Genomic DNA, 27,148 nt, shown 5'->3' on the forward strand with positions numbered 1-27,148 from the left:
AATAATAACATATACATATTAATAAATACACGCATAACATATACATATTTATAATATACATACATATATAAATATATAAAAATAACTAAATAGACCCACATACATATACATATATACTTACATAGTAGGATATTATTGTTGCAGTACGCAATAATTACGAGTGAGATAAATAATGATTTCTTAAAAAATTTTTGAAGACGTTTATACACATAGGCAACTATTTATCCCGATATTCCAACGGGATACGGAAATACGCGGGTGAAACGTAATACGCGGGTATGCGAATATCGGGATAAAAACTTGCCTGTATGTTATTCCAGTTGTCTAGCTGTCTACGTACCAAATTTCATTGTAATCGGTTCAGTAGTTTGCGTGAAAGAGCAACAAACACACACACATCCTTACAAACTTTCGCATTTATAATATTAGTAGGATATATTGCCCAGTGTGGTCTTAACAATTTTTCACAGACGGCAAACATAATTCATTTACTTGAGACTCTCTTGTATTTTAACACTGTATATATCTTAGTTCCATGTACACAATTTTCCGTATTGTCAACCTTCAGAATATCAAAGAGGGCGTTCAATAGCATAGCAAATTTTGTCATTCGGTTCCATTTTTAAATCTGGAGCAGAGTTTTTTTCCATTTTTTATTTTTTTATTTTTTTTTTTTCATTTTTTTTTTCCAGGCGCGACTCTAGTGAACATACTGATACCGGGCACGATAAATTTTTTTTTTTTATTTTTTTAAATTTTTTTTCCAGGCGCGACTAGTGAACATAGTGATACCGGGCACGATAAAATCTTCTTTTTAATTTTTTTTATTTTTTTTTCTCCAGGCGCGACTCTAGTGAACATACTGATACCGGGCACGATAAAATCGTTCGGCGTGCTCCTCGTGGAGTTCAACGACGTGTTCGAGGCGAGCGCGTCCGCGTCCTCCGGGATCGTCGCGCTGTGCTACTTCCTGTACAGCAGTTTGGGTGAGACATACGCATTACACGCACAGACTCACACACACACACACACACACACACACACATAATAATAATAAAGCCATTTATTAAACAAACTAACACACACATACATACTTATAAACACACGTACACGCACACACGCACAACAATATACGCGCACACACACACACACACAAACATAAAAACGTGCGCGCGCGCGAGCACACACGCGTACTCTTGTAGAGTGACATGGATACGACATAAATATGATGCGTATAAATTGCTGTACCATAAATGATGGTGCATTAAAAGAAAGCTCGCATTTTGTGCTGTATTAATAAATAATAATAATAATAAATAAATCTTTATTTATTAGGTTTTTACATTATTTTACAAGTGGATTGTGGCTCAGTAATTCTTCATATGTATTAACTAGCGGTCCACCCCGGCTCCGCCCGTGGTACATATATAGCCTATAGCCTTCCTCAATAAATGCGCTATCTAACACTGGAAGAGTTTTTCAAATCGGACCAGTTGTTCCTGAGATTAGAGCGTTCAAACAAACAAACTCTTTAGATTTATAACATTAGTGTAGATTACATTTTAGTTGGTACAACAAACTACTAAATAATAAAAAAAAAAAATATCATCAACCATCTCTTACCAGCATCGGCCCGGGTGGTCAAAAATCCTTCATTCCCTTAGGAGTGTATCTAAATCCTTCCTTAGCGGATGCCTACATCACAGCGGTTATCTTTGTGATAAATTTCAGCCCGATCGTTCCAGCAGTTTGGGCTGTGCGTTAATAGATCACTATCTCAGTTCAGTCACCTTTAAGTTATATTTTGATAGATTTTTTTCAATCTTTTCGGTCCCTTTATCAACCATTATATAATAAAATTTATCCGCATAACACTTCGTAAGATAAACACTATATTTACTACGCATATACAATTTTGAAAGAATGGAAAAAATTTATCACTCAGCGGGATTCGAACCCGCGTCATTTTGCCATATTGGTTAGAGCATATAGCATACGCCAACTATAGAGATGATATAAAAATGTCTCATTTATAAAATTACTTCAATGCTATGAAACTAAAAATTAATCCAACCAAAAGCAGTTGGAGTGTCTGTCTGTCTGTAACGCTTTCACGCCCAAACCACTGAACCGATTTTGATGAAATTATGAGGATAGAACTGAAGTTCAGTTCATTTCAGAACATTGGATACCTACTTCTTATAGTTGAAATAGGAGATGAAAGTTTGTATAATAAGAAAATTTTTCGTATTGTAAAATATAAAATCATGTAAGAAAAGTCTGCTTTTAAAATATCTATAAGTATGTTTGTATTGTTTATATAATGCTTTGTATTTTCTTGTGTTTGGTTTCACGCGAATATTATACATTTAGAAATTAAAAACTTTTCAACGGATTTTAAACGCGATTTATTCATTATATTATTAACCCGACGTTTCGAACACTTTACAGGGGCGTGGGAGTCTCCCCGTGACCACGCTCGCTGTAAAGTGTTCGAAACGTCGGGTTAATAATATAATGAATAAATCGCGTTTAAAATCCGTTGAAAAGTTTTTAATTTCTAAATATATAATGCTTGTATGTTATGTTATCTATAAGTATGTTTGTATTGTTTATATAATGCTTGTGTGTTTATATAATGCATGTATGTTTATTACCCTTTTTATCACCACACCGTTTAGTCATAAGTTCATTATTTAATTTTCATTTAACTGTGTGTAAATGTGGTGGTGTTAAATAAACATTATTTCTTTCTTTTCTTTCTTTCTAAGATTGCTCAATTGTACGAATTTTGACAAATAGTCTAGATCTTAGGAAAGGTCTAGACTATGAGAAATTTTGAAAGAATAGAAAAAATTTGATCACGAGGCAGGATTCGAACCTCCGTATCTTGCCTAACCGTAGCAACGCCTAGCCTCTCGGCCACCCGTGATCCTGCCACAGTACTCGAATTTCTTCTACTCTTTCGGTTTCATGTGCCTAAGGTCTAGGCTATATGTATACTATTACTATTAGAGCTAGTGTTATATATTTCTCTTAATCATTACAGGTCCACTCTCGTCCATACTCTCCGTGAAATGGTCGTACCGTACCGTGACGCTGATCGGCGGCAGTTTCGCTGCATTGGGCATGATATTCAGCAGCTGGGCGTTCTCGATAGGCTACCTGTACTTCAGGTGAGTTGCTCGCCGCACTTGGTGTGGGTACGCGTGTGTGTGTGTGTGTGTGTGTGGGGGGGGGGGGGGTTAGAGGCTCCAGCGTACGCGGCGAATCCGCAAAGTTGTCCCGCAGCCGAGGGTGACTTACGTATACTTACACACACGCACGTGCGCACACACGCATGCACGTACGCACGCACGTACGCACGTACGCACGCACGCTTGCACGCACGCACGCACGCACGCACGCAGAGCACGCGCGCAACACGCGTCAACAGTGTACTATAGTAATAGGAAAGAAAAAAAATTGTTTATTCCATCAATAATACGAACATTTTACAGTACAACAAAATCTAATAGTAAATATTACGAACTTCAAGAAAGTAGCACAAATATATTAAAGCGTATAGCGTACTTAGCGAACTATATTATAAATGCGAAAGTTTGTAAGGATGTGTGTGTGTGTGTGTGTGTGTTTGTTGCTCTTTCACGCAAAAACTATTCAACCGTTTGCAATGAAATTTAGTACGTAGACAGCTGGACAACTGTAATAACACACAGGCAAATTTTTATCCCGATATTCCTACGGGATACGGACTTACGCGGGTGAAACCGTGAGGCACAGCTAGTGCTTTTATAAATGTGTGTTCTGTAAATTTGGTATTTATATTCCATGTATAATGTGTTATTTTATATTATTGTATTTATAATTATTTTTATTTCTTCATTTTATATGTTCGCTACCACTGTCAGGGGGTCAATGTGGGATCTACTGAAAATCAGTGTCTTAAGTTCCTTCATTGGGCTCAGTCTCTCATATACTGGGTGGATCATGTTTTTATCCTAGGTTAATTCAGCTCTTTGTTGTCATAAAATGTATCATTTCTTTATCATTAGCTACTTAGTATAAATAAATATATTTTGTTTCTTTCTATCCTTCTTTCAAATAATACGAAAGAAAAATGAAACAATTAAAAAAAGCATAAAGAAAACGTGTTTAAGTAGGATAGAAGTAGAAATAGGCAAAAGACATATTTTATATTATTTAAAAAATCTCAGCTATACCAAATGCCAAAAGAAAAAAAAAATCACATGTTAAAATTCTTAATACCAAATGCCAAAAAAAAAAAATTGACATGTTTAAATTTTTTTTTTCCCCCCCGTACCGTCAAGTTTCGGCGCGATGGTCGGCACCGGCGCGGGGCTCGCGTTCCCGCCGACCGTTTACATAGTGACGTCATACTTTGTCCGGCTGCGCGGGCTCGCCAACGGCATCTGCATGTCCGGCTCGGCGTTCGGCAGCATCATACTGCCGCCGGTGCTGCGCTACCTGCTCGAGACGTACGGATACAAGTGAGTTGCTTGGGAGATGTGTGGGAGATGATTAATTATATTTTAAAAAAACTGCAAAAAAAAAACACGCTTTTATTGCAAATTAAACTAATGAACTAAAAAACTAGAAAATAATTTTTGATGGCAATGAGTTTAATGTAACTATAGTTGCATATGAAACAATCAATTATAAGGAATCACCTCAAAACAAAATCTAAGTTATTAACACAATGATTCAATTCAGAGTAAAAAGCGAAAAATGATGCGTTAAATTGCAATCATAATGATACGGTTCACAATCTATCGATAGTTTACAATCTTACTAGATAGATTGTAATATAACGATGTGTACAATCTTACGGTGACATATACATTTTTTTTTTTGTGTAAAAATCGTACCTGTACATCCCTTCTTTCCACTTCTCTCCTTTTCCTCTTAAAAGCAGCGCATCCGCAGAGGCACTACCTCTGCGAATGTTCACGGGCGGTGGTGATCGTTCACCATGAGTCAATTAATGTTCCTGTTCTCGCTTGGATCGCGTATTAATTAATGAGATTGATAATTTAATTATTAATTCGATTTTCCAGGGGGGCGGTACTAATTCTGGGGGGGATCATGTTGAACGTGTGGGCCGCGGCGTTGCTGTTCCAGCCCGTGGAGGAGCATATGGTGAAGAAATTCAAGGAGCCGGTGGACGATGAGGAAGGCCCGCAGGTGAGTTCGCGTTGAGTTGAACTCAAACTGTGCGTTGAGTTGAACTCAAACTGTGCGTTGAGTTGAACTCAAACGGTACATTGGCGATACGTTGAGGCGTACTCAAATTGCGGGGCATAACTTTGAGTTGATGTTGATCGTTGATGACATGTTGAGTTGCACTCAAATCGCTGCACACTGCTTTGAGTTGCACTCAAATCATCAGTTTGCACCACATCCACTTTGAGTTGGACGTGAGTCAAGTTAGATGTTGTGGTGGTGATTGAATTGTTTGATTGTTGATTTTGAAGGATGTTTGATTTGATTACTTTTTTCAAAGTTTTGATTTTGATAGCGTGTTTATTTAATGATGATTTTGGGGCGAGTGGTTTTGTATTGATGTGATGTGACGTTTTTTTTGTATTGATTTAAATTGGTTAATTTTTTGTGAGTGATTTTGGAAAATTTATGAATGTTCGGATGTGTTTTAATTTTAAACTTTTGTGTTTTGTTATATATAAGATATGAAGTTAAGGTTGTATGAATCGAATTGGTCCAGAAATTTTTTTTTTTATTATTAAACGCTTAAAGAACCGGTCGCATACCTGTTGAAAACCGGTGAACCGGTTTCAACCAGTCCACGCGACAACGGTTGAAAACCCGCACAGTTATCGAGTAAAAATACCATAAATAGATGTACAAAGTTTGAATGAAATCGGTTCGCGGGAAGTGGACAAAAACGGGTGTGAGTTACATACATACATATAAACATATAAGTGAAGCTAATATAAAAGCGTGTTAAAAAAGCGTGTTAATAAAAAGAATACAGTCGAATAGAAGACCTCCTTCGTTTTTTTTTTTTTTTTTTGGAATGTCAGTTTGAAAAGACGCGTTCTGAGTTTATTTGAATGAATGAAAGTTTTTTTCGAGTTTGGTGCACTTGTATCTGTGTGTGTAAGTGTGAGTGTGTGTGTGTGCGTGTGTGTGTGTGTGTGTGCGTGTGTGTGTGTGATGTATTGACAGTAATAGAATGAAGTGGTGGTGGTGGAATTTCTTGTGTATACAGGGTGGTCTGAAAGGTTTCAAATTGTTTTTCTATTGAGCGTAGGTACGATGTTTGTGCAATTTTTTTTATGGAATTTGTTTATACATGGTGTTGTTTTTTTTTGTAATAGTGTGGTTGAAATATATATATTTTGATTGTTGTATTTCTTTTTTACATTTATGTCGTTATAAACAGACCGATACTTAATGCTCGCGATTATCTATTTATTTATATATATTATGGTCATTGAGATGAGTTCTTCGATTTCTTCGTTTGCATCCATACTTTTTCCGTTCTCAGCATCCAAAACTTTATCTTGATGTGATTGACCTTATTTTAACACATGGTACGTTTTAACTTGACATTATTTTGCCCATCCATATGGTGACCGCGGTTTGGGTTGCTTAACCCATCATAATAAATTTTTATATTTTTTTTTGTTAGTAATATGTTATCCGTAGTTAATACAGCTCAGGAACTGCTGGACCGATTTCAGTATTTTTTTTTCACAGTTGAATATTTAGGTGATCCCTGAATGCTATAGACTATATGTACCTATACGTACCACGGGCGAAGCCAGGGCAAGCCCATATAGATATAACGTCAAGTTAAAACAACATATAATTCTGTGCGTTCATTGTCTTCCTCTCACTGGCCATACACACGAGTTCGTCCTTAACCGACACTCGAAAAATGATTACGCACGAGTGAGTGTTCCACCGATTTCGGTGCAGTCCGTTTGTGTGTGAGGGGTTTTTGAAAATGAAACGACAAAACACTTATATGGGACGCGTTTCAGCTCATAAAGTAAGACGATCATTGACTTTTATATATCGCGAGGTATGTGAATTTTGTTCGACTGGGCGCGAACGTGGAAAAAAAAAAATTTAATTGGAAAAATAAAAAAAAAAAATTTTTTTTTAAACGAAAAAATGCGCTTCTTGTAGAAAACCGTAGTAAATTAATTTTATCAATTCATTGTATTGTCATCGATCTCCGATAGATGTACGAGGTTTAAATGAAATCTGCCCGTTTCGGGGTAAGTTAAAGTCGCGCCTAAATGAGTCGGTAACAAACATACATACATACAAGTGAAGCTAATAAAAATGGTATACAAAAGATTTTTTCTTTTTTCACCAATAAAATTTTGGCGAATAAATTGATGTTTAATGATGTTTCATTCATTTAACGGGGATCGTTGCTTGACAGAGAACGCTTCATAGCGACCGCGTCGCTGCTTTAGATAGATAGACATATTTTAATTGTATTGTTTTTTGTAATACAAAGTCTCACAGATGGGGTATACTATGCTCTAAGGATCGTGTAGTTTTCCAAACGTTAATTCCGTTAAAAGACTTTTTTTTTATTTCTCTAGCAGCACGGACGCATTTTTTTTATTTTATAAATTCTTTAAACATCACGTGTACAGCCCTGACTGATAAATCGGAGATTTTTGCCAACCCTACTACGAGCGCTCGCGATATGAATTGAATGTTTCATTGAAACAGCGACCGCGTTGACGCCGCAGTTTAAAACGAACAAAATATCACATATTTCTCGATTCTATGTTTTTTTTTTCTGTTTGCTTCTATTGCTTTCTGGTGTTCGGTGGGTGGTGTGGAATTGGTGACATGAGACCTTCGTCCCCCGTGGGGTATGGGGCGGATACGGTGTACCTGCTTGACGGGGAAATAGGAGATTTAACTTATATGTGTGAATCCTAACTAATATTATAAATGCGAAAGTTATTCTATCCGTCTGTCACGCCAAAACCCTTGAACTGGTTTGGATGAAATTTAGTATTGAGATAGTTTGAGACCTGTTAAAGGACATGGGATAGTTTTTTATTCGGGAGATACCATAGTAACGGGTACTGTGTGAATCTTTGTGAAAAGCTCTTATTTGATAAGGGCTCTTATAAGATAGGTTACGGTCTTTAAGTACCAAGACCTTTGACCTGTTTACCTCTCTGTCCCTCCGTCAAAATTACATATAATTCATCCCGTTCGCACGGTACCTGTGGCATAAATGCGATACTTTGTAAGGATGTGTGTGTGTTTGTTGCTCTTTCACACATAAACTATTGAACCGATTGCAATGAAATTTGGTACGTAGACAGCTGGACAAATGGAATAACATATAGGCAACTTTCTATTCCGATATTCCTACGAAATACGGACTTACTCGGGTGAAACCGCGGGGCGCAGCTAGTCTACACTAATATTATAAAGAGGAAAACTTTGTTTGTTTGGTTGTAATGAATAGGCTCAAAAACTACTGGACCGATTTTAAAAATTCTTTCACCATTCGAAAGCTACGTTATCCACGAGTAACATAGACTATATATGTACCACGGGCGAAGCCGGGGCGAACAGCTAGTACGTCTATAAACCTCTTCACGTCGCATATAAGAAGCGATGAGTAAAGAAATAAGAATAAGATACTAACGTATCTTAATAAAGCAATGTCACCAATTTAACTGCTCTCGTTGGCTATGCACGCACACTAACGCACGAAATAATCACTTTCCAGACGCACACGAGCAAAGAGACGGGGCAAAGACAAAGCTTTTAGCGGATATTACGTGGCCATGTCTCCTTATACAGGGTGTCCCACTGATGGTGTACGCTCTATGGTACTTAATGTTTTGTGAACGCTGATTAGGGGCAATACATAACTTACGTCACATGAAATTTAACTTTTTTTCACCTCGCCTACTCGCCACAGCCTGTCATATTTTAAGAATACCCTCCCCCCCTGATGTGACGTCACACATTTAAAAATTTAAGAAGGTATTTTTAAATATCTAAGCGAAAAAAGCAGTTTTGATTGTTAGATCGGGTTCATTAATTTATAAACGAATCGTAGTGCATATTTTAAACCTTATCATGTGACGTCACAAAGGTTTTATATATTTCATAAAAATTAAATAAATAATATAAATTTATTATTAAATAAAATTATGTATACAGTCCTTCATTTTTGGGGAACGTTGTAAAAATATGTCAACCCTACAAGAAAGAAATGTATACGCTCTAAAGCTTTGTCTTTGTCCAGTGTCTTTATTCGTGTATTTTTTTTTTGCACACGTGTGTGAAGTTTCATTTTCAAAATGGCGCGAAACGACGTTGTAATTATACCGTTACGTTATTCGATAACGTTATTTCAAATACCGGTACTCGTTACGTAACTTGTAACAGACGTAGAACTGATATCGTTACGAATACCGGTATTCGTAACGATATTTGTAACGAAAGTGATTATGTAGACAGATCGGTGTTGGCTTTGTGTTGTATTTTTTTTTTTTTTAACAATGGTTTTTTACGAATATATACCTATTAGTATTAATTAGAAGTGACGCTACAATGGATTTAAAACCCGTTTTATTGACGGATTAATTTGTCAGTTCGAAAGTTTTTAGACATCTTACTAATCAATATATTACAGGATATGGAATCCCGGTTTACCCGGGTTGTTTCGGGATAAGTAATCGTATGGAAAACCTAACTGCGGTTGAATTGTGTTTGATTTTAAATCTTAAAAGTCAATCTTATATTCGTATAGACCGTGTTTTAAATCTGTTGTGAAGTCGGGTTGAATTTTTGATTCTAGGTCATTGTTGTAATAAAAGTTATATATATTTAGATTTTTAATACGATACATTCTTAATAAATATTATCATACATTCCTGTGTGACTTCAGTCTTCAGATCAGTCTTCAGATCAGATTCAGATCTCCCGTGGATGCAAATAACCCACTGTCTATAGCACTATAATATTAAGCTGAAGTGTTTGTTTGATCGCACCTTTCTCGAGAACAACTGGACCGATTTAAAAAAAATCTTACACCGTTGGAATGTGATCCCTGAGTGCTGTATACGGACCACAAGCGAAGCTGAGGCGGTCCGCTATTTAAAAATAACACTAAGATTATTAATCTATACGTTTTATAGTAGAATAATTAATAAGGAATAGACAATTTAGTGATACTAATTTTAGAAAAAAACCTATCAAATTTTCATCTTAACCAAAGTTGTGGTTTAGCGTTGAAAACGTTACAGACGGACGGACTAACGCATCTATAATAGTAGTATGGATGGGGATTGGTGAAGCGTATTGCATGAAACGCTTAGTGTATACTTAAACGATACTTAAATTTGAGTTCTACTCAATCAAAGCAGTGTTCCTTAAATACTTGAATCGAAACTTAAGTATCTTTTAGGTATCTGGTAAAAATGTAGTCAATGGCTTGTGGAACCTAAATCTAGTTTAGCTTAGAATAGTAATAAGCTTACTTCGATCAATTATAAATCTTATTATGAACTCCAGTTGTAATGACCATTAAACATGTTGTCTTTGAGATTTATCTGACTACAAAACTACTTCTTTATAAAACACCATACGATTTAAATATACATCCAATCATACTTTCTACTAATGGCCCTTTCTATAAATTTTTCTTACTAACCACATTCCGCAGTTTGGAGAGTATTCACATAAAAATAAGCATACGTTATATTCCTGACTGTAATAAATGAAATCTCTGCTTTAAACCTTTTCAAAATCCCTTCAGCCGTTTCCGCAACGCCAACAGACGTTCATACATCTTTCCGTACAAATTCTCACGTCACAAGTCACTACTTAGTAAGAGTTAGAGGCCTTTCCTTTTCCCTTCCCTTTAAAAGCGGGCAGCGCATCCGCAGTGGCACTACCTCTGCTCTGTTCACCGGTGGTGGTGATCGCTAAGCATCAGGCGAACCACCAGTTCAGTTGCCCGCTGTGACATTTAAAATTTAGTAGAAAAAACTTACTATACTACTAATGTTGGAGATAGCTTAACGAGTCGAAGAAGTTGAAATATGGTCAGTAACTAAGTAGTACTAAGGCACAGTTCTCAATATAATTGATCGGAGTAAATAAACAACAGTCAAATAAAGGTATTAGCGAAACCGGTTTTCCATTGCAGGACGATATTCTTTTCGAGGAGGAGGAGCCAATAGAGACGTACAACATGACCAGCGTGCAGAACGGTCAGCCAGATGGCATCGCGAACGAGAGCTCCGAACGGAATCTCTCGCTGGTCCAAATACACAGTCAAAGAAACTCGAGCCAGAACCTCAGGCATAACGTGTCGAAACGCAAACTGTCCTACACGCGTCCTATAACTAAAGCTGCGTTGAGCTCCGCTTCCATGGCGCCGGACGGTGTTCCGGATTCGAAGAGGTTGGGCTCCACCGAAACCTTCGGCAGACGCCTCAGCACCACCAAAAGGAACATGTCCACAACGAGTTTCGCGTACGTGTCCACCCCCTTCCACGGCTCCACGCTCTCCGCCTTCGACCAGCCCAACGAATTCGCCTCGCAGTTCTCGTTGAAGTCCATCACGGACAGCGTAGCGGACGTCGCGTACTGTTGCTTCTGTTGCAAGCGGAAACAGAGGAAGGAGCCGAGCAAATTTTTCGATGTGTCCCTCTTGAGTGATCCCACGTACTTGGTTATATTGATATCCAGTAGCACCGTGGCTATATCGGTGACGAATTTTATTATATTGCTACCCTCATACGCGCAAAACATAGGTTACGATAAGTCGAGAGGCGCGTTGTTGCTCAGTACGGTGTCAGCGCTCGACCTGGTCGGACGCATCGGCGGCTCCGCGCTCTGCGATTTGAACATAATGCCTAAAACGTTCTATTTCGTCGGCGGCTTATTCTTCTCCGGCATCATTTTGACAGCTATACCGTTCCTCGAATCGTACACAACGCTGAGCATATTCTGTGCGCTGTTCGGTCTGTCGTCCGGTATAAATAACGGTGTCACGACGCTAGTGATGGCCGAAATCCTCGGTGTCGATAGATTGATGTCGACATACGGTATTAGCTTGTTCGTGAATGGCTTGCTGCAGCTGATAGGGCCGCCGGTGTGCGGGCTGTGGTACGAGCACGATAAAAACTATGTGAACATGTTTGTGACCTTCGGTTTTATATTTATAGCTGGTTCCTCTCTATGGTTGTTCATGCCTATTATAAATAGACGTAAAAAGCAACAGATGCAGGGGCAGAAAGTGTGACTTATTATATTTTGTACCCAAAGGTATATGTCGCTGAAAATCAGTTAACGTTCAATGGTAAATCTGTCCGCGATAGAAAATTAGAGTTTTTATATCTTTTATCGTAACAAATTCATTCACATAATTATTTAAATGAATTGTAATTTTAAACAGTTAGAAAACTTATACGATTTTTTTATAGTGTCTAGATGTTCTATTGACGCATTTAAATGCACAAAGTATTAACGAATGTTAAATTGCACAAAATTATGTTTTATGTTTTTTTTTTTTTTCATTTTACTTTTTTTTTTTTTTGTTTAGCTTCGAACTAATATTTTGGAGGCTAAATTTGGGATTCAAAGTGATTGTGAAATTGAATGAAATGAAATAAAATTTCATGAAATAGGCTCGTTTAACTTAATGTTAATTTAAAATTATTTCATGAATTTATGTGTATTTAATATTGGAACTAAAATTTTGAGGCTTAAGTTTCGGATTTCATATAAATAGTCTTTTCTATTTAATGAAATTTTTCAAATACTTCGAAGAAATTATGGTATTGATAACTGTATTTAATTGGAGTTTCAGTAGTTCTATATTGTTATTAATTAGGTTAGAATTTAATTAACATCGATTATTATCATTTTTTTTTTATATTTACTTTAAATGTTTAGCCAAGAATTAGATTTAATATGAATTTGTGCCACACCTAAAAGCCAAATTGATTAATTATATATGTATTTCTTAAGCAGCTAAACATAAGGCTATCTCTTTCCTTTCTATAAAAAATTCCGTGTGCGACAGGGACAGTTGTATTTTATTAAATAAATTAATTTAGCCGAGGCCTACGAAGATTAGTACTTTCATTATTTTTTATAGATTTGTAATTTTTTATTTCATTTTAGTGTTTTTTTTTATTTTTTATTACTTATTACCGGTTGGTATTTCTTTTTTTTTTAGTTTTATATAATATTATTTAATGCTTCGTTTATCACAATGTTAAACACAAATTTTATTTTAATTATAAATTAGTTTGTTTTATTAGACATACTTAGTTATAATTTCATAATTGCGTGCTTTTTTACGTCTTCCATTTGTAAAAATTGGGGTTTAAAAAATGCGGTTACTTATTAAATGACGAATTTATAGTAGAATCTATTTTGTGCTTATTTTCTTAATATCAGGTGACGAATGAGATTATCAAGTTGACAGATTCTTTTGTTTTAGTTTTACCACTCGATAATTCCATATAGTAGGTATTTGACAATGGCATATAGACTTATCTCTTTGCCACGAAAAAAAAAATTTTTTTTTTTCTGAATATGAACGCACTTGTACAATATTGCCTATTATATATTAAATCCTATACTAATTATAACGTTAATTTTTATTACACTTATTAAAGAAAAAATCAAATAAAATTCATTCCGTTCTCATTCCTATGAAATTTGCGACGTTTTTTTCAATTAGGTATTTTTAAAAACATTTCTAAATCAATAAGGTTGAAAGTCGTTTGCGTGTTTTTTACAGTGAAAATCGAATTTTTTCTAAATTTTGACATACTTGAATTTACTTTATTGTTTTTTTCGCAGTTGGTTATTTTAAAGACCACAATATAGTGTAAGAGTGAGTGAAATTAATATAATACATATGTATTTGTCCCAAAAATTGTCAGGAGAGGCTAAATGGCTATTAAATACATAGAGAGTAGGTTAAAAAAAATGGCAGTTATTTATGATTTATTTAAATATGCAGTTTGATTTTTTTCATTGGCTCTTAGACTAATATTACTAATAGTCCAATTAAAATCCGCTCCGAAATTTTAGAAAAATATATATTTTATTCATTAAAGTACTTGTTTAGTTTTGTTTTTCTTATACTGACATATTAGTCATCGTAATCAACGGGGCCCCTAGCGAATGGGGCCCCAAGCAAACAGGGGCCCAAGGCGGTAAAAGCCCCGGGCCCTGTTATAGCAACGTTATGGTAAATATAAAGAAAATACACACACTAAATATGTGATTATATGAATTTATATGCACAAATGTTTAAGATATGATGTTTTCAATGTTAAAATTAGATAGGACTTTTTTATTGTTAATTTTGTAAATAAATATTTTGATAATATTTGTTTTTTATTTTATCTCTCAATGCCTTTTAATTTAATATATATGAAGTTCTCAATAAGCCTATTAAATGTAGGAAGGTCCCGGATTTTAGTAAAAGGTAAACACCCTATGGAACATCACTACATAGTATAAAACAAAGTCGCTTTCTCTGTCCTTATGTCGCTATATATGCTTAAATCTTTAAAACTACGCAACGGATTTTGATGGGGTTTTCATAAACATAGATTTTAGACTGATTCAAGAGGAAGGTTTCTATGTATAATAATTATTAAACTACTCCGAATTTAACGTGTGCGAAGCCGCGGGTAAAAGCTAGTTATAATTACTAAGTACTAACGTAGGTGGAGAGAGAGAGTAGATCGCAGTACACTATCTATCTCTCTCACACATGCTATGTTAATAGCAGTATGACATATATATGCGTCATTACCGTCGCTTCCAGATCGGTTCCATTCCAGACATCACTTATTGCTTATTACTTGATTTATTTATTTATTTTCTGCTTTTGCACTATCCCAGAACCTCGTACATTTCCTTTGCAACTAGGTTGCTTGACGGATATTGCTGTTTAGCAATAAGTCCGCCTCGTGTACAAAGGGTGCTTTTTTTTTGTTCTGCCAATTGTTCTCTTGTTGTTTCTGTCTAAGTTTGTGTAATAGAGTATTATAAATAAATAAATAGCTTTCGTAATATTGAAAATTATATTATATAATAATTGCTTTCTGCACATTTATCAATTAAAATTGAGAAAGACAACAATAAAACAAGACCATGCACTCGAAGAAGTTAACAATGACAATTCAACAAGCTTAGTTCAATTTTTCGCCATTTCAGAGATATGTTCGTAGCTCTGTATGTTTCGTCAGTAAGTTAGACAGGGACAGATATAGTACAGTGACTATCTCTCTCTCTTGCTTGCTCTATACATATTCTATAATATCTCTGTGTAAATTACGCAAAGTTTTATATGAAAAATGATATATTTGTGATCCTATTGTATGTCGGAAAGATTGATGTATATATAATTGAGTATTATGATAGTACTAGCAGCGCCCCGCGGTTTCACCCGCGTAAGTCCGTATCCCGTAGGAATATCGGGATAAAAAGTTGCCTGTATGTTATTCCAGTTGTCCAGCTGTCTACGTACCAAATTTCATTGCAATCGGTTCAGTAGTTTTTGCGTGAAAGAGCAACAAATACACACACATCCTTATAAACTTTCGCATTTATAATATTATTATGATATGATTAAGGTTACCTCTGTGGAGGAAAAAAGGATAATGGTAAGGGAAGAAACAAATTTTCCGTTTTATAACCCTTAATATGTCAATTCTATATAACTACTTTAATATTAATAAATATTCCTATTACATTTCAGTTGGAGACATTTATCGAAGAGGACCCCAACGAACTCAATCTATCAAACCCAAAATTAGTTTTCACATCCGAAGATGACCACGCAGAGAGATGTCCGAACGGCTCCCCGCCGATCCACAAGCCTAGATCACACGTAAATCTAGACGATAGATCTGACTTCGCACGCTCGGCTAGCGCCACGCAATTCACCAAAAACGAAGAGAGGACACGCAAAATATCGACACCGTCAAAACACGGTATACAGCACATCTCTAGCAAAATATCGAATCACCTACCTAGCAACCCGTCACTATTAGAATCCGTGCCGGAAGGAAAGTCCAGCCGAGTGAACTCGCAAGACGGCTTCGGTAAAAAACTGGTGCTGCCCAAAACACCGAAACGCAGTCCGTCCACGTCCAGCTTCCAGTATATGTCCACACCGTTTCACGGTTCGACGCTCTCCGCTTTTGAGAAACCGAGCGAATTCGCTTCGCAATTCAGTCTTAAGTCAGTCACGGACAGTCTGGCGCCCATATCTTATTGCTGCGGCTGCAAAAAGCGTAAAGAGGACGACGCCAAAAAAGAGCCCAACAAGTACTTTGATGTGCAGCTCTTAAAGGACCCCATTTATTTAGTGATCCTCATATCGAACTGCACTTGCGCTATATCGTATACAAACTTCATTATTTTAGTGCCGTCGTATGCGAAAGAGTGTGGTTTCGACAAATCTTTGGGCGCGTATTTATTATCTATAATATCCGCGTTAGATCTGGTCGGCAGAATTGGCGGGTCCGCGCTGTCAGATATCGTTTTGACACCGAAGCGTTATTTTTTCATCACCGGCCTGCTGTTTTCCGGTATTAGTTTGTCTATGATACCGCTGGTGTCGTCGTATTCAGCTATAAGTGCGTTTTGTTGCGTATTCGGTATCGCATCCGGTATCAACGTGGGTGTAACTGCGTTGGTTATGACGGAGATGTTAGGTACGGAAAGATTGATGTCGTCTTATGGTATTAGTTTATTTGTGAATGGCATTCTACAGCTTATAGGTCCACCGATTTGTGGCGCTTGGTTCGAATATACGCAGTCGTATAAGTCTCTTTTTGTGACGCTAGGGTTCATATTAATTTTTGGCGCGTCGTTGTGGATTTTTGTACCGATAATCCATAGACGACGCAGGATGCGCGAGAATGCTGAAAAAGCATAGTACACGCTTTCCATAGATAAATGGTTGATGGGATACAATTGTTACTTTTCTTATCTGTGCGTTTATTATTCTTTTGACATTTATTTGAATAACAAGATTTCCGAATTTTTATTTTTTTTTTATAATGTTCGATTTAACTATTAGTTTTAGAAATATGTTTCATATATAATGAAATTGGGCTTAAAATTATATGCATGTACGGTTTTTAAATGAATTTATTTAGTTGAACAAAGTGCAATTCTTTGAACGTTTTAGATTATAAGTAGAACGCTTTACGCTATATCTATGTACCAATCAAAATATATATTTTATCTGCTGAAGCAAGTGGATAACAAAAAATAATGCTTGATTTGTAAGAATGTTTAAAATATTCGTCACATGCTAAATAAAAATAAATGAATAATCAGACGGACTTTTTCAAAAAAGAGGTTGATAGGGCAGTTCAAGAGTATTTGTAAATAAAAGTAATAATTTGTCTATGGTATATCTAAATAAACCATGTATTTCGAATGGTGCAAACACCGTGTTCATTATTTAAAACTTAAATCATGAATCAGTATTGAATATTCTTTAATTTTCACTTGAATGTTTCCTATTTACTGGTTTGTATAATGTGATATATTTGTGATCCTATTAAATGTAAACATCAGTAATCTCATATTAAACACAAATGAATCAATATAATTTTAAATTTAATTATGTAGCCAAATTTTCGATCATAGATAACTTGTATCATATGTGAATTTTGTATCAATATGCTAAGAAAATTTAAGAGAATGTCAAACGGTTTTTGGCGGGAAAAGATGTTCTTTGTATGAATTTTCCTAACAATAAAAGTCAATGCTATACTTATAAAGTTAAAGCAATGAGTAACGATTAATTGTCAGTGTCAAATAAAAATTATGATTGTTTTTATTTAAAATTTGGTTGTATATTTAAATTTAACTACGTATTTGAAAAGTAAGTATTAATTTAAAAATGATAGTTAAATACAGCGCGTTCCTGCGCTTGCATTTAGTGAAATAGACATAATAGTGAAATTTCTAGAACCACTGAATTCAAATGAATTTGTACTAAACTACGCAATTGAATTGAACCAATATCTACAGCTTTTTAACTAAACATTCAGGAATGGTCAGCAATAATATTAATTATTTAAAAAATAGATATAATACAAAATTTAACTCATGATGATGAGGCGATTTTCTAAAAAATTATTAGTATGTTAAAGTTATCGTGATATATAAAAGAAAGCCTCGAATAGGAGAAAATAGATTCTACATGTTAAGTAAAAGTATAACGTAGAAAATTGCTATGATGAATAATAATCTTGTACATAAATAATAACTTAACGCTTAATCTGTCAATTTATATCTCCAATGCCTTATAAAATGTTTCAAATAACATAATATTAATGAGCCAATTCTTGTAATTATAAAAAAAAAATGTTACCAATTGTTACCATAGAAAAAAATATCAACTTGGTTTATATTTCTATTATATGGGTTAAAATGTTGTAAGCTATTTCTTTGAAGTGATAACTTCAGATGGAGGGTAAACCAGTTCGTTACGTAACGCATCACGGCGCCAGTGTGGCTTCCCTTTCATCACGCATACGGTTAATTGATTTTAAGTTATCGCTTCTGACGGCCTTTCTGATACGCACGCTTTATAATGTGGGATACGATAATTTAAATAAGTAAAACATCGATTTTTATGTTGTAATCTATGAAATAATCATTTGTTTGTTAAATTGATTTGTGGAATTATTACTGAAAATTGTAGGAAAGTGGCAACATATTAAAAGAGACATGGTAACGTTAATACTTTTTAGCTTTAAAGAGTTGGAACAAAATCGCCAAGAGATAAAAGCTTTGTACAAATTTATGATTTTGATAACATTTACTTAATAATTTTATAAATGTATTTTCAGTGGTATAATTTTTATTTACTTTTAAGTTAAGTAAGATTTATACTATTCGAAGGATTATGTGTGGATACTACTCGGGCAAAAATGTTGAAAAAAATCTTCAGTTTTGTCCTCTCATTCGCGCCAAAATAATCATTTCGAATAAATTAATTTTATATTTAGTTCAATTTTTTAACCATAAATAATAGAAATAGTTGTTTTTTTGTATCAACGTTTTTAATTCTATTGTTTATGGAAGTTTACTTAATGATTTTAATAATTAACACTTTTATTAGTTATTTTATATTTCGACGAATATTCAATGTTATAACCATTTGTTTTAATTAAATGTAATGTCAGGAAAAAGCCTAAAAAGCAAATAAAAATGTCCATTTTAGGTGTATGGTATGATATTCGAAATCTACTTAATAAATGTATACAGATTTTGTAACTTTTAAATATTTGTAATAAATTATATTTTTATTCTATATGTGTTTTATTTTATGTTCTCCTTGCATCAATACATAAAATTTTATTTTTATATAAGATGGCGAACACTGATCAAACAACATTGCAATATTTATTTAAGAAACAAGGGGAGATTGCTGAGATGTAAAATGTTTTTTGGTCTAGACGCAAATTTACCGAACGGAATATTTTTATGAGGGTTCGGGCCATAAACGCTCGCTAGGATATGCGGATTGGCCGATGTCACTGCCGAAATTTAATTCTTGAATATGCGATGTTGCTTATGACAGTTTCCTTTTTTATTAGTGGTGATTGGGATAATGTGCAAATAAATTAAACATCTTTTTACACGCTTTTTATTAGCTTCACCTGTATGTTTGTTTGTAACCGACTTCTTTGTGCGCGTATTTGACCCACTTTAAACGGCCAGATTTCGTTCAAACTTTGTAGATTTATTGAGGACCGATGACAATACACTAATTTGATAAAATTATTCCATTTTTCAATTTGCAAAATATGATAAAAGCGTGTTTTTTAGTTTTTTTAAACTATTATATCTCGCACGCTGTCGGTCCCGAACCCCCTGATTTTAATTGTAGTCCGAGGTACTATACGGAGCCACTTTTCTTTACTTTCCCTTGAGAGTATTGTATTACTACTGCTAGTATAGAGTTATGTTTTTTTTTTTTTTTATGTCACAGTCGGCAATGGAGCTGGTGGGGCGCCTGATGGTAAGCGCTACCACCGCCCATGATCATTTGTAGAGGCGTAAAGTCGATTACAGACCTTACACCTCTACAAATGGATTGCCGACTTTAAATTGGGAGGAGATTAAGAAAGGTTTGGCGAGAGGAATAAAGGAAAGGACTGGGAAGGGGAAGGAAAAGGATATGGGCCTCCGGCTCCCCCACTCACCGAACGAAACACAGCAGAATGCTATTTCACGCCGGTCTTCTGTAGGGGTGTTGTACTTCCCCGGTGCGAGCTGGCCCAATTCGTGCCGAAGCGTGCTCGACTACCACATATAAAATTTTTTTCACGTTATCTGTGGTAATACTTTCACATACTGACCGATCTCAATGTTATACTCTGTGTAACTATGTATCAAAAGCGACAGATTCTGCACCAACATTATGGTATTTTGAAACGGCGATGACCGTTTATAAGTCGCGCTCTTTCACTCTTACGCATAAAACAGATAACACTTTCTCGGTCGGCTACACGAGTTCGGTCAATTACCCGACTTGCGTATCACCAGTTCGAATCGTGCACAAAAATATCCACAACTAGCAAAACATATATAACTTTCTCAAAATTGAATCGTCCATCAACATATAACATATCTAAACAATACTAAACAGTTGCTATGTAAACACAACTCTGCTTCATTGTCCTATCGCAAATAAGAACAATTTTCGTAAAGTCCGTTTCCTATTCCTCACCCTACCCTGTCCATTCCTTCTTTCGTGTCGTCAATCCTTTCCTTATCCCTTATCCCATAAAGCAGGCAGTGCATTCGCAGAGGAACTACATCACGGGCGGTGGTGATCGCTAACCATCAGGCGAACCACCAGCTCAGTTGCCTGCTCTTGGCACAAACAAAGCATGGAGGAGCACTGTTTATACTATTTCACCCCCATCTCCTAAGGGGTCCGTGTGCTACTTTTCCCCAGTACGATCTTGACCAATTGAACTAAAGTAAGTAAACGGGTCAAAGGTTCAAATAAAACACCAACATTATTAAACATATATTGACGAATATATTGATCACAAATCGGATATGTATAAATGTTATTTATTATTGCTTTATATAAAAAAGGTTGTATAACCATAGATAATACAAAAATTGTATGAATTGTTTTAATTGCGATTTATTGAAATACAGTCTGTGATAAGAAACGTTGTAAGATATTGTACCTTCCATTATTTGTTAAAACCATTTTGTATGATTCTAACTTAAAATAATATGAAGAAATTTAATATGGCTGTTCACCAAACGAAAATTTTCTAATAATTTTATTAAATTTTTTATTTCAATAGTAACTGCAAAGACCATTTTTAAGAGCAAAAAAATTAGTATTTACAGTTTAAATCAGCATTAAAAAATTAAATCTTCGTTCGATAAACAGATAATTAATTCATTTTTATCATCATCTTAACTCGATTCATGCGAGATGTTTGGGTCTAAGAGCAGTATTAATTCCAGTGTGGGGAACCGATTTTTTTTTTTATGTTACAGTCGGCAATGGAGCTAGTGGGACGCCTGATGGTAAGCGCTACCACCGCCCATGAACATTTGTAGAGGCATAAGGTCCTTTGCAGACCTTACGCCTCTACAAATGGATTGCCGACTTTTTGGGAAGGGATTAAGAAAGGATTGGCGATAGGAATAAAGGAAAGGACTGGGAAGGGTAAGGAAAAGGATATGGGCCTCCGGCTCCCCCACACACCGAACGAAACACAGCAGAATGCTATTTCACGCCGGTCTTCTGTGGGGGTGTGGTACTTCCCCGGTGAGAGCTGGCCCAATAACCGATGTCGCTAGGTGACCTATATGTCTCAGCTCTTGTGTTTTGTGCACACTGGAATTAGTACTTTTTTTATTTACGAGAGACAACAAGAGAGAGAGAGAGTAAGAGGGGAATTCGTTCTTTCTACCTCTTTACTTAATTAGTCCGAAAGAGACAAATAGGGCACCGCCATCTTTCCTCTCTCTCTAGCCGAGAAACGCTCGAGTTCTATTCTAGAACTAAAATGCTAAACATTTTTGGATTTTGTCAGTTATCGAATTATTTGACGATACAAAGTCGACCCATATACGACCGCGAAAAATTTGTATAAAATAATCACATGTTCTTAAAAACTAAAGTAAATATATCTTTTTTACATTAAAATATCGATTTACGCCAATTGGAGATCCGTTATATATTTTCTTTAATTTTATTGACATAAAATTCTAAAAATACGTATGTACATGGAATATCAAAGTTTAAATCGAGCCTTACTGCGAACGCCTTAAGGATTAAATTTGAAAATCGGACTTTTCACTTTCGACTATGCGTACAAAAGTTTTTTAAAATATTAGTACATTTACAGATAAATAAAAATGTAAAATTTCAAAAATCGAAAATTTAAATACACTCATAGAAAACTCACCCTTATTACAATCACAATTTTTATACATTTGGTACGATTTTCTTATCATTACCTTAGGTCGAATTTTCCTTAAAATTATCAGCCTAAATTATTTCAACATCCGACCTAGAATGGACCATTGATAAAAAAATCTATTTTTTTTTTCTATCGATATCAGTCAAATACGTCGTTTTTAATGTTGTTTTGATCGATTTGACATTTAGGTTAATTATATCCTTAAAATATATTCTTAATTAAATGAAAATAAAGGATTTTTAGCGCCAATTTCCGTCAACAGATTCTTACAGGCAATTTTTGTTCAATAATAATGTTTTAAAAGCAACATTTCTAGATTGGTTCGGTAAACAGAGATTAATTATCGAATCTATAAAAACACCATCGGTTGCCATAGTGACAGTTTCTGTTTTCAACTTAAATTCACACATTTTTAAGTAACGATGTATAAAGTACTCATTGCAGAGTTTTTGACAGACGAAGTTTACATGAAAATAATTCGATATTAGAACGAATTTAACCCACGACACAAAAAGAGGGGTGTTGATGTCTGTCTGTGGTAACACTCGAACAGATGGACCGATTCTAATACAGTATTTTTTTTTGTTTTTCTTCCGGTATTCTAAGCAACGTTTAAAGAAAATCGCTCATACATGGCGGCGGCGGTCACAAAATGACAGCTTAAATTTTTTTCACATCTGTCATAATATAAATGTAAGGGCTTGACTAGCAAAGATTCACATTTTAATAAATTTCAAATTCGAGATAGCCGATTAAAACAATCTAGGCGGGTTGATATATATTTTTTTTTCAATTAATTATTTATTACAAATAAAAACAATGAAACACGGCATTACCGTGCAGCTGCTGTCTCTGTCTAACATTACATATCGCTATCTCTCTCGCACTAGTAGCACATAGGAATACTCACAAAGATACTGTAACACTAACTTGTAATATATTTTACTTAATTGCAAAAAAGATGTTTTTTAATTAAATATAAAAAAAGATATTGTAAAATGATTTAATAAAAATAAAAATCACTAACGTTCACGATATATTAATAATATTAAATATTTTCATTGTTTGTTGATTTTATTTTAGCTGCGCAGCAAATGACTTAAATTTATATATGTCTATATATATATATATACTAATGATATATAGCTGAGTTTGTTTGTTTGGACGCGTCAATATCAGGAACTACAGGTCCGATTTGAAAGTTTCTTTCAGTTTTTGATAGTCGATTCTTCAGTCAATTTGTATGTAATAATAAATGTACGTATATAAAAATATTTTGATAGAATAATAACCTAAAAATTGGACGCTGTTTATTCGAATGTTTCTCTGTTTATCTCATTCAGTACGTTCGCGCTAATCTCAAAAACGGCTGGACGTATCAGCGTGCGGTTTACACTCGTATACTATGTTCGTGTCCCATTATTACTCATTACAGTTTAATATAGTTTTTCCTTAATAAAACCCGATTGCTTTCTACAAAAAAATGTTTAACCGACACCCCTTAGGGAAAAGTGGTAACACTCTTTATTCTGAAATGGGAAATGGGAAACACGAAAAGCATTACTATGCTATGCGCACGCGCATCGTTAAAGCCATTGACTATACATCGACTAACAAACAAAAAAAAAATATATATATATATATATAATATGTATATTTTTTTATACATATTAATCGACTTTAGCACCTCCCTCGTTTTTGACGGTGTCGGTTGAGAAATTGCTGGAAAAAAAAAACACCTAGCAGTTAGGTATTGAATTAGGTACTATCTTAGCGCTAAAAGTGCCCTATTGCCCTTGATAGCTGCCCGCAATTTCTTCACGAGCCCCGTCGGCTGTATCAAAATTGATACTTCCGTTCCCCTCGCGCTGATCCTGTTCATTTCCTCTTCGCCGCCCTGAGAAGAATTTAAAAAAATGAAAAAAAATGAAAAAGAAAAGAAAAAAAAAAACTATTTTTTTTTTTTAAATGTCTCATTTATAAAGCGTTTAAACGAATCAATTATTATATTTAAGACATAATATACCAACATTGTTTTTAAGAATTAATTGTTACTATTAAAATCAGTCTGTGTTACTTGAATAAATTAAAAAATATATATATAAAAAAAAAAACATAACTTATACCTTTAACAAATTGATCGGTCTATTGTTGACCTCGGTGACAGCCCACTTGCCTGGCGGCAACCCGGCGCGGTAAGCCGGCCCGCCGCCGTCCACCGACTGTATGGTGCATTCGCTGTCCAACTTTATACCTAGAGAAAGAAAGAGAGAGGTATATAACGCTGTTATTTATCGTATATTGATTACTAGACGCCCGTCCCGGCTCCGCCCGGATATCAAGATTCCTGTTTTATCCCAAGGGAGCATTTAATCGGGATAAAAAAGGTATCCTATCACCCAAGTAAGCTCATACACTGTCTGTATACCAAATTTCATCAAAATCCGTTCAGTGATTTCAGCATGATTGACGGACAAACATCCATACAAACAAATTTTCACTTCCTACTAATATTTCCTACTTTTCCTACCATCCTCTACATACTAATCCCACTAATATCATAAAGGCGAAAGTTTGTAAGGATGCGTGTGTTTGTTGCTGTCACGCAAAAACTAATGAACCGGTTGCAATGAAATTTAGTACGTAGAAAGCTGGACAACTGGAATAACATATAGGCAACTTTTTATCCCGATATTCCTACGGGATATGGACTTACGCGGGTGAAACCGCGGGGCGCAGCTAGTTTATAATATTAGTGTGAAGCGTGATTTTTTTTTTTGTCCCCACCGGGAATCGAACCCGGGACCACTTAGTTGTACGCTCACGCGTTAACCACTGCACGAAGGAGCACTAAGGAGACGGCCAAAGTAGTATACACTTACTAGTTTTAATAATATTTTTTTATTATTACATGTATTTACATGAAAATTTGGCAAAAAAACATGGCATCAGCTATCAAATAAAAGAAGAATCATCACATTTGGTTCACCAACCATTCAATAGCAAAAAAAAAAAAAAAACCGGCGCATTGAGGAACTCTCCTGTTCTTCGCGGTCGGTTAATAAATAAATAATCTCACCTAAGAGCTCGTGGTCCTTTTTGGTAATAACATATATTTTACCCAACGGCACCCTGTGAAAGAGGACGTCCACCTGGAAGCGATAGTAAAAACTTCGTGAGTTTATTACAAATGTCTCACTCATATGATATAACCGAGACTAATATAATAAACTAGCTGCGCCCCCGGCTCCGCTCGGGTAGTCATTTATCGTAATTGAAATAATAGAAACCATCCTATCTTTTAAGTTGGATAAAACTGCGCACGATGTGCAGATTTGATTAAAATCGGTCGAGTAGTTTGGTTGTGCATAGCGTACGAACAAAGTGACGTGTTTTAATTTATAAAAAATAAAAAAAAATTATGTGTATCAAGGTGAGAAAGAAATAGACCCATAGCCACACCCCCCCTCCCCCTCCTATTTTATAATCCTCCCCTTTCCCTGACCAAATACTTATGAGCACCCTTTATAAGCTCATATGACTAGCGAATACTAGTTATCATCATCATCATCATCAGCCCATATATGTTCCCACTGCTGGGACACAGGCGTCCTATGAGGGTTCAGGCCATAATCCACCACGCTGGCCTAGTGCGGGTTGGCAGATGTCACATGTCGTCGAACTTTTGATTCTCGGACATGCCGGTTTCCTCACGATGTTTTCCTTCACCGTTTAAGCTAGTTAAATTAAGCTAGTTTATTATTAAAGCTAGTTAAAAAATACTAGTTATAACAATAATTAATCTATCCACAGCTAGCTAGCTACAGCACCCTCCCCACCTTGTTTTGTTTTTACCCCCTACTCCCCCACTATATACTTATTAACATCCTTTATAAGCTTCTATCTAGCCACCCAACCGTAACCAAATAGTGAACCACCCTTTCTTTTCTTCACATTTCCTCCGGTTTTTTTTTTCTTCCCACCTCCCCGCCTCACCATGTGCTTATTAGCTCCCTTCATGAGCTGTCTCGCGTGGCTCGCGCACGTGGGCTGCACGCCGGCCACAGCCGCGACCCGATCCCCCGACCTGCCGCCGCACCGGTTGCCACCGCTGTTCCATCGGGCTATCCTGGTGGGAGAGAGTGGGGAGAACATGAGCTTTTATTAGTTTCACCTGTATGTTTGTATGTAATCGACTCATTTAGATTCAATTCTGAATCACTTTAAACGGACAGACTCAATTCTAACTTATCGAGGATCGGTGACAATAAGATAAATTTATTTATTTATTCATTCTTTATTGCACACTTTCAAAATATAAAAAAGAAATAAAATTTAACAAAAACTACTATGCAAATGGCGGCCTTATGGCTAAAAGCCATCTCTACGAGGCAACCGTTGGGTAAAGGACAAAATATTTCTAAGCATTCCTTTAAATATACGTAATGTTTGAGCGTTACGGATCGTTTCTGGAAGAGCATTCCACAAACGGATAAATTCTCTTTAAACACCTTACAAAACCACAACTCTCAAAAAAAAATTATACTATATAACAAAACAGAATACCATTACATGAGTATGAGTCTTAGTTTATACTTGATTTATAATTCCATAACTAACCATATCTTCCCATC

The 27,148-nt window shown here is 35.4% G+C and overlaps 2 protein-coding genes across 2 annotated transcripts in view; one reads left to right on the plus strand and one right to left on the minus strand.

Moving 5' to 3' along the window:
- Positions 1 to 18,665, plus strand: part of LOC119838485 — a 37,833-nt gene extending 19,168 nt beyond the window's left edge. The window contains exons 4-9 of the mRNA XM_038364435.1: positions 843 to 986; positions 3,050 to 3,176; positions 4,332 to 4,511; positions 5,079 to 5,205; positions 11,195 to 12,246; positions 15,781 to 18,665. Coding sequence (XP_038220363.1) covers positions 843 to 986; positions 3,050 to 3,176; positions 4,332 to 4,511; positions 5,079 to 5,205; positions 11,195 to 12,246; positions 15,781 to 16,966 — 2,816 coding nt within the window. The 3' untranslated portion in view covers positions 16,967 to 18,665. The remainder of the gene's footprint in view (positions 1 to 842; positions 987 to 3,049; positions 3,177 to 4,331; positions 4,512 to 5,078; positions 5,206 to 11,194; positions 12,247 to 15,780) is intronic.
- A 5,261-nt stretch (positions 18,666 to 23,926) lies between these two features.
- Positions 23,927 to 27,148, minus strand: part of LOC119838456 — a 14,672-nt gene continuing 11,450 nt past the window's right edge. The window contains exons 9-12 of the mRNA XM_038364402.1: positions 26,511 to 26,672; positions 25,594 to 25,666; positions 24,641 to 24,768; positions 23,927 to 24,411 (exon numbers count right to left, since the gene is read on the minus strand). Of these exons, the coding sequence (XP_038220330.1) occupies positions 24,280 to 24,411; positions 24,641 to 24,768; positions 25,594 to 25,666; positions 26,511 to 26,672 (495 nt within the window). The 3' untranslated portion in view covers positions 23,927 to 24,279. The remainder of the gene's footprint in view (positions 24,412 to 24,640; positions 24,769 to 25,593; positions 25,667 to 26,510; positions 26,673 to 27,148) is intronic.

This window comes from Zerene cesonia, unplaced genomic scaffold, assembly GCF_012273895.1.
Source record: "Zerene cesonia ecotype Mississippi unplaced genomic scaffold, Zerene_cesonia_1.1 Zces_u003, whole genome shotgun sequence".
Classification (NCBI taxonomy): Eukaryota; Metazoa; Arthropoda; class Insecta; order Lepidoptera; family Pieridae; genus Zerene; species Zerene cesonia.